This window comes from Sceloporus occidentalis, unplaced genomic scaffold, assembly GCF_023333645.1.
Source record: "Sceloporus occidentalis isolate IW3139 unplaced genomic scaffold, rSceOcc1.0.p SCAF_38, whole genome shotgun sequence".
NCBI lineage: Eukaryota > Metazoa > Chordata > Lepidosauria > Squamata > Phrynosomatidae > Sceloporus > Sceloporus occidentalis.
Window position 1 is genome coordinate 4,820,002 of NW_028317018.1, and position 13,550 is coordinate 4,833,551.

The 13,550-nt window shown below is 47.0% G+C and overlaps 1 protein-coding gene across 1 annotated transcript in view; it reads right to left on the minus strand.

Annotated features, from left to right (window-relative positions):
• The window catches only part of LOC149290648 (E3 ubiquitin-protein ligase HECW2-like), a 67,719-nt gene that overhangs the window by 42,417 nt on the left and 11,752 nt on the right, over positions 1-13,550 (minus strand). Inside the window, exons 2-4 of the mRNA XM_089488384.1 lie at positions 4,055-4,162; positions 1,765-1,859; positions 397-478 (exon numbers count right to left, since the gene is read on the minus strand). Coding sequence (XP_089344510.1) covers positions 397-478; positions 1,765-1,859; positions 4,055-4,162 — 285 coding nt within the window. The remainder of the gene's footprint in view (positions 1-396; positions 479-1,764; positions 1,860-4,054; positions 4,163-13,550) is intronic.

Below are 13,550 nucleotides of genomic sequence, written 5' to 3' on the forward strand. Positions count from 1 at the left end.
GAATTTACTTTTTTTTTATTGAGTTATACTCTGTCTGGCATGGGTAATATTTTAAATCAGACTCTGAATAACTGGCAGTTGAGATGATTAAAATATTATCCTGTGGTATGTTCAAATTTCCTGGTTCTGTAAAGAATTTAATAAATAAAGCAAAGAGTGAAAACCCAGAATGTCTTTGATGTGTAAATTTGATCACAAGCCGAGGACTGATTAGGAGAAAGATGTGAATTTCAAAGAATTGTATAACTAAGATTAGCATAAAATGCCTTCTACTGCAACCAAATGTATCATTTATGAACTTATTAGCATTTTTCTGCGCAAGTCATGATATTTCACATTCTCGGTTTGCAAATGCTAATTTACTTTTCAAAAAACACAAGCCACAATTTGGAATACCTGATAAAGTAAAGCTAGCTAATTTTCGGCATTGGTGAGCTGCAGAAGCCCCTTCCATATCTTCCATACTGTCTGCTCCCATCTATGTACAAAACATACATCACAACATTTTAGAAAGCAAGATAAGGTACTTTAATGTATTGTTAATATTTCTTAACATTTGAAGACATTGTTATTAGAGTAGAGTGTATGGAGTGGCTACGGTGGATGCAACACTGAAAGTGCTCCATCCTGCAAAGGTTTCCAGCCACTCTGTATCTGAGATATTTTCCACTCCTGTGTATTATTATTATTCATTATTATTTATGACTTTGTTTTTGTATGGTGTCCATTAAAGCAATGACACTGGCTGAATTTTAGGTTTGGAAGAAACAAAAACAATTAAAGGGACTGTCTAATGTCCCTTACACCCCTACTGTAGATGAATGCATATTAAAGTACTATGTGAATACTTTTACATGCATTCTTTTAGCCATGCTGCATAAATATTTATTCCTCCATGATCATTCATTTCTTGGCAGTGTTGCATTTTTTGTTGCTTAAGCTGTCAATCAGTGGCAGTAAAGTACTTCCAAAGAAATAAATGGGAGTATGTCCTGTGACAGGTAAAGCAGCCAATCAGTGTCAGGAAAGAGATCCCATTGAAATCAAGCTGCCTCTGGAGCTGACTGGAGGCGAGTACATCATGTGCAGGGAGGTGCATTCAGCCAAATTTATCTCCTCTAGGGTATTTAGCTGGGGGGGAGGTGGAGAAAGAGGCAAATATATTTGGGGTGATTTTGCAGAATCTCCCCATGCAATTGCAAAACAGACCACATGGAAATTTAAAGGGACCACGCACCTATTAAAGTGCATATCATAGCTGGAGTTTCCCTTTAATACTACTGGATATTGTGGACATTGGAAACTGGACTAAATATAAGCAGGATAGAGAAAGTAGAAAGTAGGCTCAACCCTTCATATGATCTGCACTCTTTGATTGCAGAACAGAAGCAGTAGCCACAAATTCACAAAGTGCAGAGGTGTGTAAAAAATGCATTCTGTTGGTTATGATATTTGGAAAACCATATTATAAATAATAATATCAAATGTGTCAAATAATACTGTCTGTCCCAATATTATATTGGGGGCATGTCCAACACGGCACTGAATTATAGAAGTAGAACAAATTACAGGGGTTGGTGAGCCACGGCACCCAAACCTTTGTTATTTGTGGCTGTGCTTCTGGGTTTTGTATGCATCTCCATAGACGCATCACATAGAAAGGCAAAAAGCCCAAAACGTAAGTTCATTCTACATTAATGGATGGTGTTTCTATCTGTAGAAATATACATTGTTTACAGAGAGATTAATCACGGACATACATACCATTACAGCAGGATTTTTCACAGTGATACAAGGTGTTGTAGCTCTCAGAGACCCACTTATTCCATGATAATACTTAAAACAAATTTTTATTTCAGCTGCAAAGATCAAAACATATTATTATTATCTGTGATTTCTCAACTAAAATATGCATATCCAGATACATTCTTGGAAACAGCCATAGATTCACAAATTCTCTGTTTATTAGACAAAAAGCATACAAAAAGCCACAGCATTTACATACAATTGCAACGCATATTATAAAGAACATTAATAAAGATATTCATACATAGCCTATATAAATAAAAGATGATAATAATAATAATGTAACTTATCTTAATATCAACCAAATGAACAAAATTGTACCAGTAAAAGGAAACAAATAAAAAAGGAAAATGCTCCAAGGTGTTGTCATATTGCCTTTAATACCAGAGGTTTCTCTACAATAAACCTAATGAACAAATTAGAATCCCATGGAAACATTAAAGACGTAAACGGCCCATGGAAGCGATAAATGTAAATAGTCGCTGCAGTTAATTAGTCATTTGACATCCCAGACCCCGTTTGCCATAAATCCACACTTTACCAAAACAACTTACTGTTTACTCAAAAAAAATATAGATGCATTAACTGATGAACCATTGTTCCACCATTCTTCCATTGCTTCAAATCTAATAGAAATTCCGTGGATCAAATGGTTAACAAAAATCTCTTTGGAATAAAGAAGGTTTTGTATAAAAATTAGGGAGAAGTCTTTTAATGACCTGAACCAAAACATGTAAAGATGTCAGATGTAAAGGAACCACAATATGGGCCAACAAAGCACTTACAATCCTATCAAAGGACTCCATGTTCATAAGACACTCTTGGCAACACATATGTTTTATTTATCAACATTTTTATTATTTGCGCCATCCTAGTTAAGCTATTCCTGCTACTGTTCTCCTCCACTCCAGCTCACTCCTGTCTGCCTCTTTCCCTCTATCAGTTACACAACTTCAAAGCAAGGCCGGTTTCTTAGAGCACTATTACATCTGTGCACCACTTCTGCCACATCCATAGCAGCATTACTCTATCCTCTGATGATGCTAGTTGAGCATAGACTGCTTTTAGGATCATTTTTTTTTCTTTTCTTGTAGCCTGAAGTGTCAGATGCCAATGGATTTCAGAGAAGCACATTTAAACCTCCCAAGTAAGGTTGGAAATGGACACCTTACAACCGCTGTCTTTCCCCCTATCACTGAATAAAAAGGCCTAAAAAGACGTTTAATCCTTCAAATGGTGGTTATATGCCATAACGTTCTTGTAAGTATCAAACAACATTAAAATGTCCAGACTTGGAGTAAAATAATAATACGTTATACCATGTATCCATTATAACTATGCATTTGAGATCTTTTAATACGCTGTTTGGACACAGCTACAGCTATTACTCTAAAATACAAAGTTCTATTTGTCTGCATTCATTGACAGCTTTTATTCTCTCGCTATAATAAAAGCCTCATCAATTATAAATGAACCCTTGCAATACCGCAAACACTTTGCCAATCATTTTGTTTCTGCATGCTCCGTCAATGCTGTTTTTTATGTCTTACTACAAAATGGAGCCACAAAACATTTTCTAAGGTGAAACTTCCTGTGGACCCACTTATGCCAAGCACACACAATGACCCATTTTTAGGAAGTCATGGTGCCAAACTGGGACACAGATATTTCCTAACTGAAACAAAACACTGTCTTTCATTACATAAATTCAGTGTGGCTCATCCAAGCCATATTCTGCATCATGTCAATATTCTTCTTTGATTCATATGAAGTGAATACGCTATACTTCCTTATGAGTTACCAGTCATCTGTCAACATAGAAAAAAGAATGTATTGTATAAAAGAGGCTTATTTCTTATTATGCTTCCGGAAGAAGAAGCTTTTAGAAGTATAAATATACAGCAATATAAGTGAGGTCAACATGCAACCTTTCACCAGTTTTAGCTAAAGACTGTACATCCTGGTGGTCTCATGGTCCCGTTCTTTAAGTATAGCTCTGCACGTGTAGTATGTGAAGCTAAGAGACATGGATCACTTAAAGGCTCAAGAACCTGAAGTTAAATAGAACACTTATGGTTTGTGATACCTTTCGAGCAATTCTGCTATGTTTGAGTAGGGATATCTTCATGCTTAATAACTGACCAGAATAATTATCTAAAAAAAAAAATAGAATGTTTTCTTACCGCACTATAATATTAAGAGGCTGTAGCTCAAGTAAAAACATCTTTTTTTCAAAGAATGTACTTACGTTCCATAAAATAGGGACCCGATTCAATTCTCCATATGATCTGCCCGTTTTGAGTTCCAGTTACACCTCTGTTCTTGGAATCCCAAAAATTTGCTGGGCAGTTTTCATCTGTTTGGGGGAAACACACAATGAGAAGACAATAAGAAAAGTAACATGATAAGAATTTGGGAAATGTCAAGGAAAAACGTAAAACCTTTATATAATCATTTCAGGTGCGTTTCAGACGGATCGAACGATGTAAGAAATAAATACAGAGTATTACTGAGATAAGAGAATTTATTTCTGGATACATATCATAAAAGGGTAGAGCATCCAGAGCTCTCCCTCTTCTGGGGAACATAATAAATGTGGTGACCCCTGAGGTAATCACATATTAACCCTTTAATAATCCATCATAAATATTATATATTAAACAGTCCTTTTGGAAAACAGGATGTGAATCGAAGATACTTTAAGTTCTGATAAGTCTAAGGTCTTTAAGAAGGAATTGGGGGGGGCGTGGCTTGCCTTGCTTGGTGATGGCTGCTTAGGACCTTAGCTCCACAGCGAACCCCAGTAAATCCGCAACCATCCGACATTAGGTTTCGCCATTGGGTCGTGTGAAATGTCTCTCACAGCAACACGAAGCCCCAGACTTTCAACCCAGATCATCTGGACACTCTCTGAGACATTATTTCCAGACCCCTGCGGTCCTGGACACTCAGCCACCTTCGCCCAACATGGTGCCCTCACCGGCCAGTACTTCCTCATCAGATGAACAACCACCCGTACCGACAGCGAATGAGCCTACTCCATCGGCCGCAGCTTTACAGGAGATGTTGCACTCGCTCCCTACGAAGGCTGACTTTAGCACCCTCATCTCAGAAATGAAGCATGTGCTCCACGAAGAGGTAGCTGCGCTGCGCGCTGATATCATGGGGATTGACCGACGCACCACTCACCTTGAATCCTCGTTCGAAGCTGCCTCGACTCAACTGGCGGAATTGCGGCAGACTACAGCACGCCTAACCTCTGTGACAACGGACTTACTCCGCTCGGTGGAGGATCTGGAAAACCGAGGTAGGCGTTACAATGTGCGTGTTAGACGCTTAAGGGAACCAGACGGCCCTGATGATCTTCGGGCCTTCCTGGGCCGCTTCTTCAATTTTTTTTTGGGCCGGGCTCATGACACCCCCATCCGGTTAGACAGAGCACACCGGGCCCTGCGACCACGGGGCGGACCCTCGGACCCCCCACGCGATGTCATATGTTGCTTACAGGACTTTCAGTTAAAAGAGGAGATTATGGCGAAGGCGCGAAATTCCCGGTCATTTGAGTTTGAAGGCCAAGTGCTTACGCTCTTCCAAGATCTCTCCGCCATGACTTTGCGCAACAGAAGGGCGTTGAAACCACTAACATCCCTACTTCGTGAACGGGGCATTCGCTACAGGTGGGGGTTCCCATTTAAACTGGTTGTTCCCTATGAGGGTGCAACGTATATTGTGAGGCAACCTGAAGACGTGGCCTTAGTGGCTAGATCACTGGGTCTCCCGATTCCACACGTGAAAAACTGGTTGCAGGCCACCGCACTGAATCCCCGTGTGCCTCCGGCACCCCGCCACCCGAGACCTAGACATATGGGTGAGGTGGTTGAGGGCCGCTATACCGCATCCACTCGGGAGGAGTAGGGTCACCTGGCTTTTCAGCTCGGACTCCCATGGCTACCGCGCATAGCTAATGCAGGCGACACGGGCAGTGACCACATTCTACGGTTGACTTACGCACGCCACGACTTCTGCACAATATTTTTTTATTTTTTTTCCGCCTGCCCGCTCGCTCGCCCGCTGACGGCATCTTGGTTCAGACAAGCGGGTCCGTCTACCTATGGACTCCCTCCTGGCGCTACGTTACACAGCTCTCACAAGAACTGTTACTCCTCACTTCGACCGTGCCACTTGAGATGGGCGCACCGGACAGTCCACCTATCACCTTCACTCCGGGACCACGAGGGAAATTCAGTGACACTGGGACTCTCCGCACCAGGAGCATCATTCCTCGCCGGCTCCACGTGACCCTGCCTTTTGTTCGGCTCACTCATTTGGCTGGGAGTGGTATTTTGTCTTGTTTCCTTATCTTTCCTTATTTATTTACTTTGTGCAATCATTTCTTTCTATATATATCCAATCGAGTCTCACGCGCATGTGTTGATTGTGGATCCCCCTTTTTTTTTCTTTTTCTTTTTTTTCTCCTCCATGTATAATATATTTACATACGCTAGTACTGGGGATGTGCTCATGCCTGTTCTGAGGATCCCGGGAGTCGGGTCCTTACTGCTAGACACACGCACACACTCATACACTGGGTACCCATATATCTATGCCCGTTTGCCTATCTATGTGCATGGGTGGGAAATGGCTTAGCAGCCAAGGGGTTAAAATAAATACAGACAAGTCCGAAATCCTGGATGTCTCCTTGACTCCGGATGAGGCAGGCACAGTCAAGGGGTCCTTTAACTACAGGTGGTGTCGTAACAGCATTTGGTACTTGGGGACCTGGATTCCCTCCGATCTGCGCACTGTTTTTCGCGAGAACTTCCCTAGACTCTTGGATTGGATTCGTTGTGATCTGCGTCGATGGTCCTTTCCCCATATCACCTGGCACGGAAGGGTTAGCGTGGTGAAGATAAATGTGCTCCCTCGGCTTCTTTATCTCTTTCAGACACTTCCTGTCACCATTCCTAAGGAGTTCTTCTCTGAACTTCGATCGTTGGTTGCCAACTATGTCTGGCTGGGGAAACGTCCGAGGATTCGCCACTCTGTTCTTATCAGGCCCAAAGAGAAGGGCGGGTTAGCTCTGCCTGACTTCCGCGGTTACTATTGCGCGACTCACCTGTTACGGATGGTGGAATGACGATTTAATCCACCCGCCAAATTATGGATAGCGTTAGAACAGGCCACCGCGTCGATCCCTCTGTCTTCTAGTCTGGGTCTTCGCCCTGGGGCTCTTCGAGTGTCGAGGACCGAGAATCCTTTTGTCCGAGCTACTGTGATGGTCTGGAGGCAGAGGTGTGTGAGCGGGTCTCTAACCACTTATCCTTCCCCACTAACTCCTATAGCAGACAACCCGGACTTTGTTCCGGGACAAGAGCGGGGATTCCTGGCGTCACTTGGGAGGCCCCCGAACTTACCTTTGTCGGCGTTATGGGATCGTACTCCGCCGCTGCCGATCGAACGCGCACTCCCCGACGTTGAGCTCACTGCTCACTGCGACGCTTCCGAAATGGTCAGGTTACTCGTTATGGGCTTTCCCTTCCGGGAAAACACCACCTTTCTAGAGACTTGACGCTCCTTTAAGGCTCTGACCAGATGCCAAACGCTACCCAGGGGGGGAATATCTATCCTCTAGCGCCTGTTGCTCGCTGCCGATCTCACGTCGCTGCCGATGTTTCAGGGTTACTGGGAGGAGGTCCTAGGCGAGCCTCTGACTGACCAACAATGGGACAAGGTGTGTGAGTTGGCGCATAAATGTTCGGTGCCCTCCAAGGTACAAGAAACAGCATATAAGCTGTTGACATTATGGTACAGGACACCGGTGTCACTCGGACGGCTTTTTCCAGGCGTTGATACCACCTGTTGGAGATGCGGTATAGAACCCGGTACATACTTGCATATATGGTGGGGTTGTGCTCAACTTCAACCATTCTGGCTCGGGGTGTTCCGCTGCATGGGTGAGGTGGTGTCACGATCCCGGCCGGAGTACGGTCCGGGGGGACTCACCGCGTCGCGCTCCCGTGCGGAGTGCGTCGCCCGAGTACCCGCGGCGTCACAGCCCCGTCCGGGACACGTCGCCCGGGAGCTCGTGGCGTCGCGCTCCGGTGCGGAGTGCATCTCCCAAGTACCCCCGAGTGGCGGGTACTCTGTACTTACCCCTCCCGGGACAATCCAGCCACACAGGGTCCTCTTCCGCGGCGGTTCACAAGAATGAACCGCCGCACAGTGATGGACACCCACGGTGTCACAGGACACGCCCCCCTGCCGATCTCTTACCCCTATGGAGGAGAAACACGTCCATTGGACGTCATCATAGTTGGGGGCGGGATCTGGAAGGGCGGCAGGTTCAAAAGCAGAGCACTGATGCCAGTGCTCAGTTGTTATTACAACTAGCTGCCGTACCTACCTGGTGCTTACCTGATTATGTTGATTCCTGTTACCGACCTTGGCTTGATTCCTGACCACGATAACCTCTCAGCTCCTGACCCGGATTGTTTGACCATTCTCTGCCTGCTGCCTGTTACCGACCTTGGCTTGATTTCTGACCACGTTAACCTCTCGTCTCCTGACCCGGCTTGTTTTGACCATTCTCTGCCTGATACCTGGTACCGACCTCGGCTTGATTCCTGACCTCGTTAACTTCTCCGCTCCTGACCTGGACTATCTGACCAATAAGAGACTGGTCCATTTGTTTCCTGCATCCTGGTTTCCACACCTTTGCAAACGTAACATAACAACTGAGCCTACATGGAAACCGCAGGATTAGCCGATGCTGTCGCTGCTCTCGCCCAACAGATGGCGACAATTACACAATCCCTTCATGAGATCCAAAGTGGACAAAATCAACAGCAACAACAGATTGTACAAATTCAAGGTGCTCTCCAGGTACCCGGCAACCCGCCTCCAGCACCAGTCGAGGTGCCTGAACCACCAGTACTGCAAGGAGCAACAGCGCTGGAACCACAAGTGCCCTTGCCAGACAAGTACACCCGAGACCGTACAAAATACCAGACCTTTATAACCTCATGCCAAATATTGTTCGGTCTCAAACCTAGAACTTATGCTAATGACTACATCAAGATTCACACGGTCATAGCCCTCCTGTCTGAAGAACCCCAGCTCTGGGCCCATCATCTGATCCGTAACAATAGTCCGGTGCTGGGCACATGGAACACCTTCCGGCAGGCCATGGATGCACCATACGCCGATCCGTTCCAGACCACGTCCGCCACCAGTGCCTTAAGAGCCCTTCGTCAAGGGAAACGTCCAGTAGAGAACTACATAGCCGAATTCCGACGTGTCTCCCTCGAGACAACATGGAATGAGTCGGCTTTACATGACCAGTTCCGGCTGGGCCTGTCGGATCCGATACGAGATGAACTTGCTCGCTCCGCTATCCCGTCCTCTTTGGAAGACTTTGCCACATTGTGTATACAAATCGACCGGAGGTTAAGGGAAAGAAAGGCCGAACGCTTAGCCTCTCCTTCTCACACCTGGTCCACCGCCAGACCACCACCGAAAACCACACCCAAAGAGACCCCAGAGGAACCTATGCAGTTGGGACTCATCCGAGGTCCATTGTCGGGTGCCGAGAAGGACCGACGTCAGTCTCTTGATCTCTGTCTATATTGTGGTACCCAAGGCCACTACGCCAACGAGTGCCAAAATAAGAGACGACCATCCCGGGGTAAGCTACCCTCATTATCTATTCCGGCCACCCATGGTGTTTCTCCACATTTACCACATCATTTGTTCCTCTCCATTACATTACAGTGGAAGGGGAATACCGTCGCTCTCGCAGCTATGATTGACTCGGGTGCCAGCAGTAACATACTCGACACAGACGTGATCCGTCAACACGGCATACCTGTCCAGAAGAAGACAACACCTCTACTGCTCCAGTTAGTGGACGGACGTCCTCTACAGTCCGGTCCCATCACCACAGAGACATCACCCTTGCACATGCACGTCGATCCTGATCACACGGAGTACATATCGTTCGATGTTATACCCTCTCCTGTGTTTCCGGTCATCTTGGGACTCCCCTGGTTACGGACTCAAAACCCTCACATTGACTGGACATTCAACTCCGTGTCGTTTCGTATCAATAAAGACCCTTCTTCACACAAACCGCCTCCGTCCATCAATGTAGCACACGACTACAGCTCCCTTCCGATACCCACGATTCCAAGTCATTACAGCCGATTTGCTGATGTGTTCGAGAAAAAAGCAGCCAACAGGTTGCCACCCCACAGGGAGTACGATTGTCCGATCGACTTGTTCCCAGGAGCCCCTATTCCGTTCGGCTGTTTGTATCCTATGTCCGACCCTGAACTCGTCACCCTCAAGGCCTACATCGACGACAATCTAGCCAAAGGCTTTATCCGACCATCCACCTCCCCTGCTGGAGCAGGGATTTTCTTCGTTCCCAAGAAGGACGGGGGATTACGTCCTTGTGTCGACTATCGGGAACTGAACAAAGTGACAGTAATGAATCGATATCCTCTGCCGTTGATCCCAGAACTTATGGAACGAGTTGGCACTGCCTCCTACTTCACCAAGATTGACCTGAGAGGCGCATACAATCTGGTGAGGATAAAAGAGGAGCATGAGTGGAAGACAGCATTCAGATCCCGGTATGGACATTTCGAGTACCCAGTAATGCCTTACGGGCTATGCAACGCCCCAGCCACGTTCCAGCATTTCATGAACGACGTGTTCAGAGACATGTTAGATCGTTTTGTTGTGGTCTATCTCGATGATATACTGATCTACTCACCATCGCTGGTTGAACACAGAGAACATGTTTCCAGGGTACTGGAACGTCTCCGAGAAAATGAACTATACGCAAAACCCGAGAAGTGCGTGTTTGAAACACAGACCGTGGAATTCTTGGGCTTCATATTGACACCTACACGAGTGGAGATGGACCCAAAGAAGGTACAGGCCATCCTACAGTGGCCTGCCCCGAGGGACCGAAAGAGTGTTCAAAGGTTTGTCGGCTTTGCGAACTTTTATCGGAAGTTTATCCGCAACTTCTCTAAAGTCATACAGCCCATCACCGCTCTCACGTCCGTCAAACGAAAATTCCACTGGTCTGAAGACGCACAGAGAGCCTTTCTTTTTCTGAAGGAACGATTCACGTCAGCCCCCATATTGATCCATCCGATGCACCAAAAGCCATATACGTTGGAGGTTGATGCCTCTGACATAGCGGTTGGTGCTGTTCTCTCGCAAAGGGCCGATGTCGACAACCAACTCCACCCGGTGGCCTTCTTCTCGCGTACTATGACTCCTGCAGAACGGAATTACAGGGTCGGAGAAAAAGAAATGTTAGCCATGAAATTAGCACTAGAAGAGTGGAGACATCTGTTGGAGGGGACGCAACACCCCATTACCGTATTCACCGGTAATTTAACTTCATATAACCTATAGACCAGGCTCGAAGAACACTAAGGCGGACTCACTGTCCCGCATGTGTGACGTAACCTCGTCTCGTCAACAAGACGAGGAGACCGTGTTAAGGCCCGGACATTTTTTGGCTGGTACCCACTCTTTCTGGGACTTGTTCCACTTCCAAGCATCTGACACCGTCCCTCCAGAGAACCTCCAATTATTCAAGAAGAACGGGTACTACTACCGTGGAGACTTGCTTTATGTACCTCCTGCCGCACGTCTCCAGGTTCTACAATACTGCCATGACACACCAGCAGCAGGACATGGTGGTATGACCCAGACCATGGACCTGATTAACAGATCGTTTTGGTGGCCCACACTACGCAACGACGTCCTTCGATTCGTTCGATCCTGTACAAGCCGGCTGGTCTTCTGTGCCCACTCCCGGTCCCCGCGACACCCTGGACAGACCTGTCAATTGACTTCATCACAGACCTACCAGTATCGCATCATCACACCACCCTCATGGTGGTAGTTGACAGGTTCACGAAAATGGGCCACTTCATACCAGCCAAACGCTTACCCTCAGCTGCTGAAACAGCCTCTCTTTTTATACGCAACATATTTCGGTTACATGGATTACCAGTGACTATCGTGTCAGATAGGGGAACTCAATTTACGTCAAAAGTGTGGAAGGCCTTCTGTGACACACTCCACATCCACCGCTCCATGTCTACATCATTCCATCCACAAAGCAACGGCCAAACGGAGCGGACTATTCAAACGCTAGAGCAATACCTCTACCACTCATCTCCAAGATGACTGGTATGAGATGCTCCCCATCGCCGAATTTGCGTACAACAATCATATCCACTCCTCCACACGTTTGTCTCCCTTCTTTTCGATGTACGGACTACATCCGTCCATGCTTCCTGGTTCTCCGATCCGTAGTGTGGTCCCTTCTGTGACGGAACGTGTAAAGAACATACTCGAGACACACAAGATGTTACGCAACACCCTCCATAGAGCACAAGAGCGATATAAGGCACAAGCAGACAGACGGCGTTCCGCTGCCCCAGTCTACAAACCAGGAGACAAGGTATGGTTATCAACCGTCCATCTCAAACTGTGCTGTCCCACTAAAAAATTAGGACCTAGATACGTAGTACCGTATGTCGTGTTAAACACACCCTCATCAGTAACCGTCGAACTACAATTACCCCCGACGATGAGGATCCATCCCGTCTTTCACGTATCTTTGCTGAAGCCTTATCACGCTAATCCTTTCCCGGGACGCAGTCCCGATCCTCCAGCTCCGGTTACCATAGACGATATGGAGGAATATGAGATAGCCAGCATCTTGGATTCCAGGCGATATCGAGGACGCCTTCAATACCTCATCCAGTGGAAGGGATATGATGTCAGTCACAATTCATGGGAAGACGCCCGTGGACTACACGCTGAAGACCTGATAAAGGCATTTCACTCTGGTCATCCCAGTCGCCCTGGACCCTTGAGGGAGCCTGTCACGATCCCGGCCGGAGTACGGTCCGGGGGGACTCACCGCGTTGCACTCCCGTGCGGAGTGCGGAGTCACAGCCCCATCCGGGACGCGTCGCCCGGGTGCTCGTGGCGTCGCGCTCCGTGCGGAGTGCATCTCCCGAGTACCCCCGAGTGGCGGGTACTCGGTACTTACCCCTCCTGGGACAATCCATCCACACAGGGTCCTCTTCCGCGGCGGTTCACAAGAATGAACCGCCGCATAGTGATGGACACCCACGGTGTCACAGGACACGCCCCCCTGCCGATCTCTTACCCCTATGGAGGAGAAACACGTCCATTGGACGTCATCATAGTTGGGGGCGGGATCTGGAAGGGTGGCAGGTTTAAAAGCAGAGCACTGATGCCAGTTCAGTGCTCAGTTGTTTTTACAACTAGCTGCTGTACCTACCTGGTGCTTACCTGTTTATGTTGATTCCTGTTACCGACCTTGGCTTGATTCCTGACCACGTTAACCTCTCAGCTCCTGACCCGGATTGTTTGACCATTCTCTGCCTGCTGCCTGTTACCGACCTTGGCTTGATTCCTGACCACGTTAACCTCTCAGCTCCTGACCCGGATTGTTTGACTATTCTCTGCCTGCTGCCTGTTACCGACCTTGGCTTGATTTCTGACCACGTTAACCTCTCGTCTCCTGACCCGGCTTGTTTTGACCATTCTCTGCCTGATACCTGGTACCGACCTCGGCTTGATTCCTGACCTCGTTAACTTCTCCGCTCCTGACCTGGACTATCTGACCAATAAGAGACTGGTCCATTTGATTCCTGCATCCTGGTTTCCACACCTTTGCA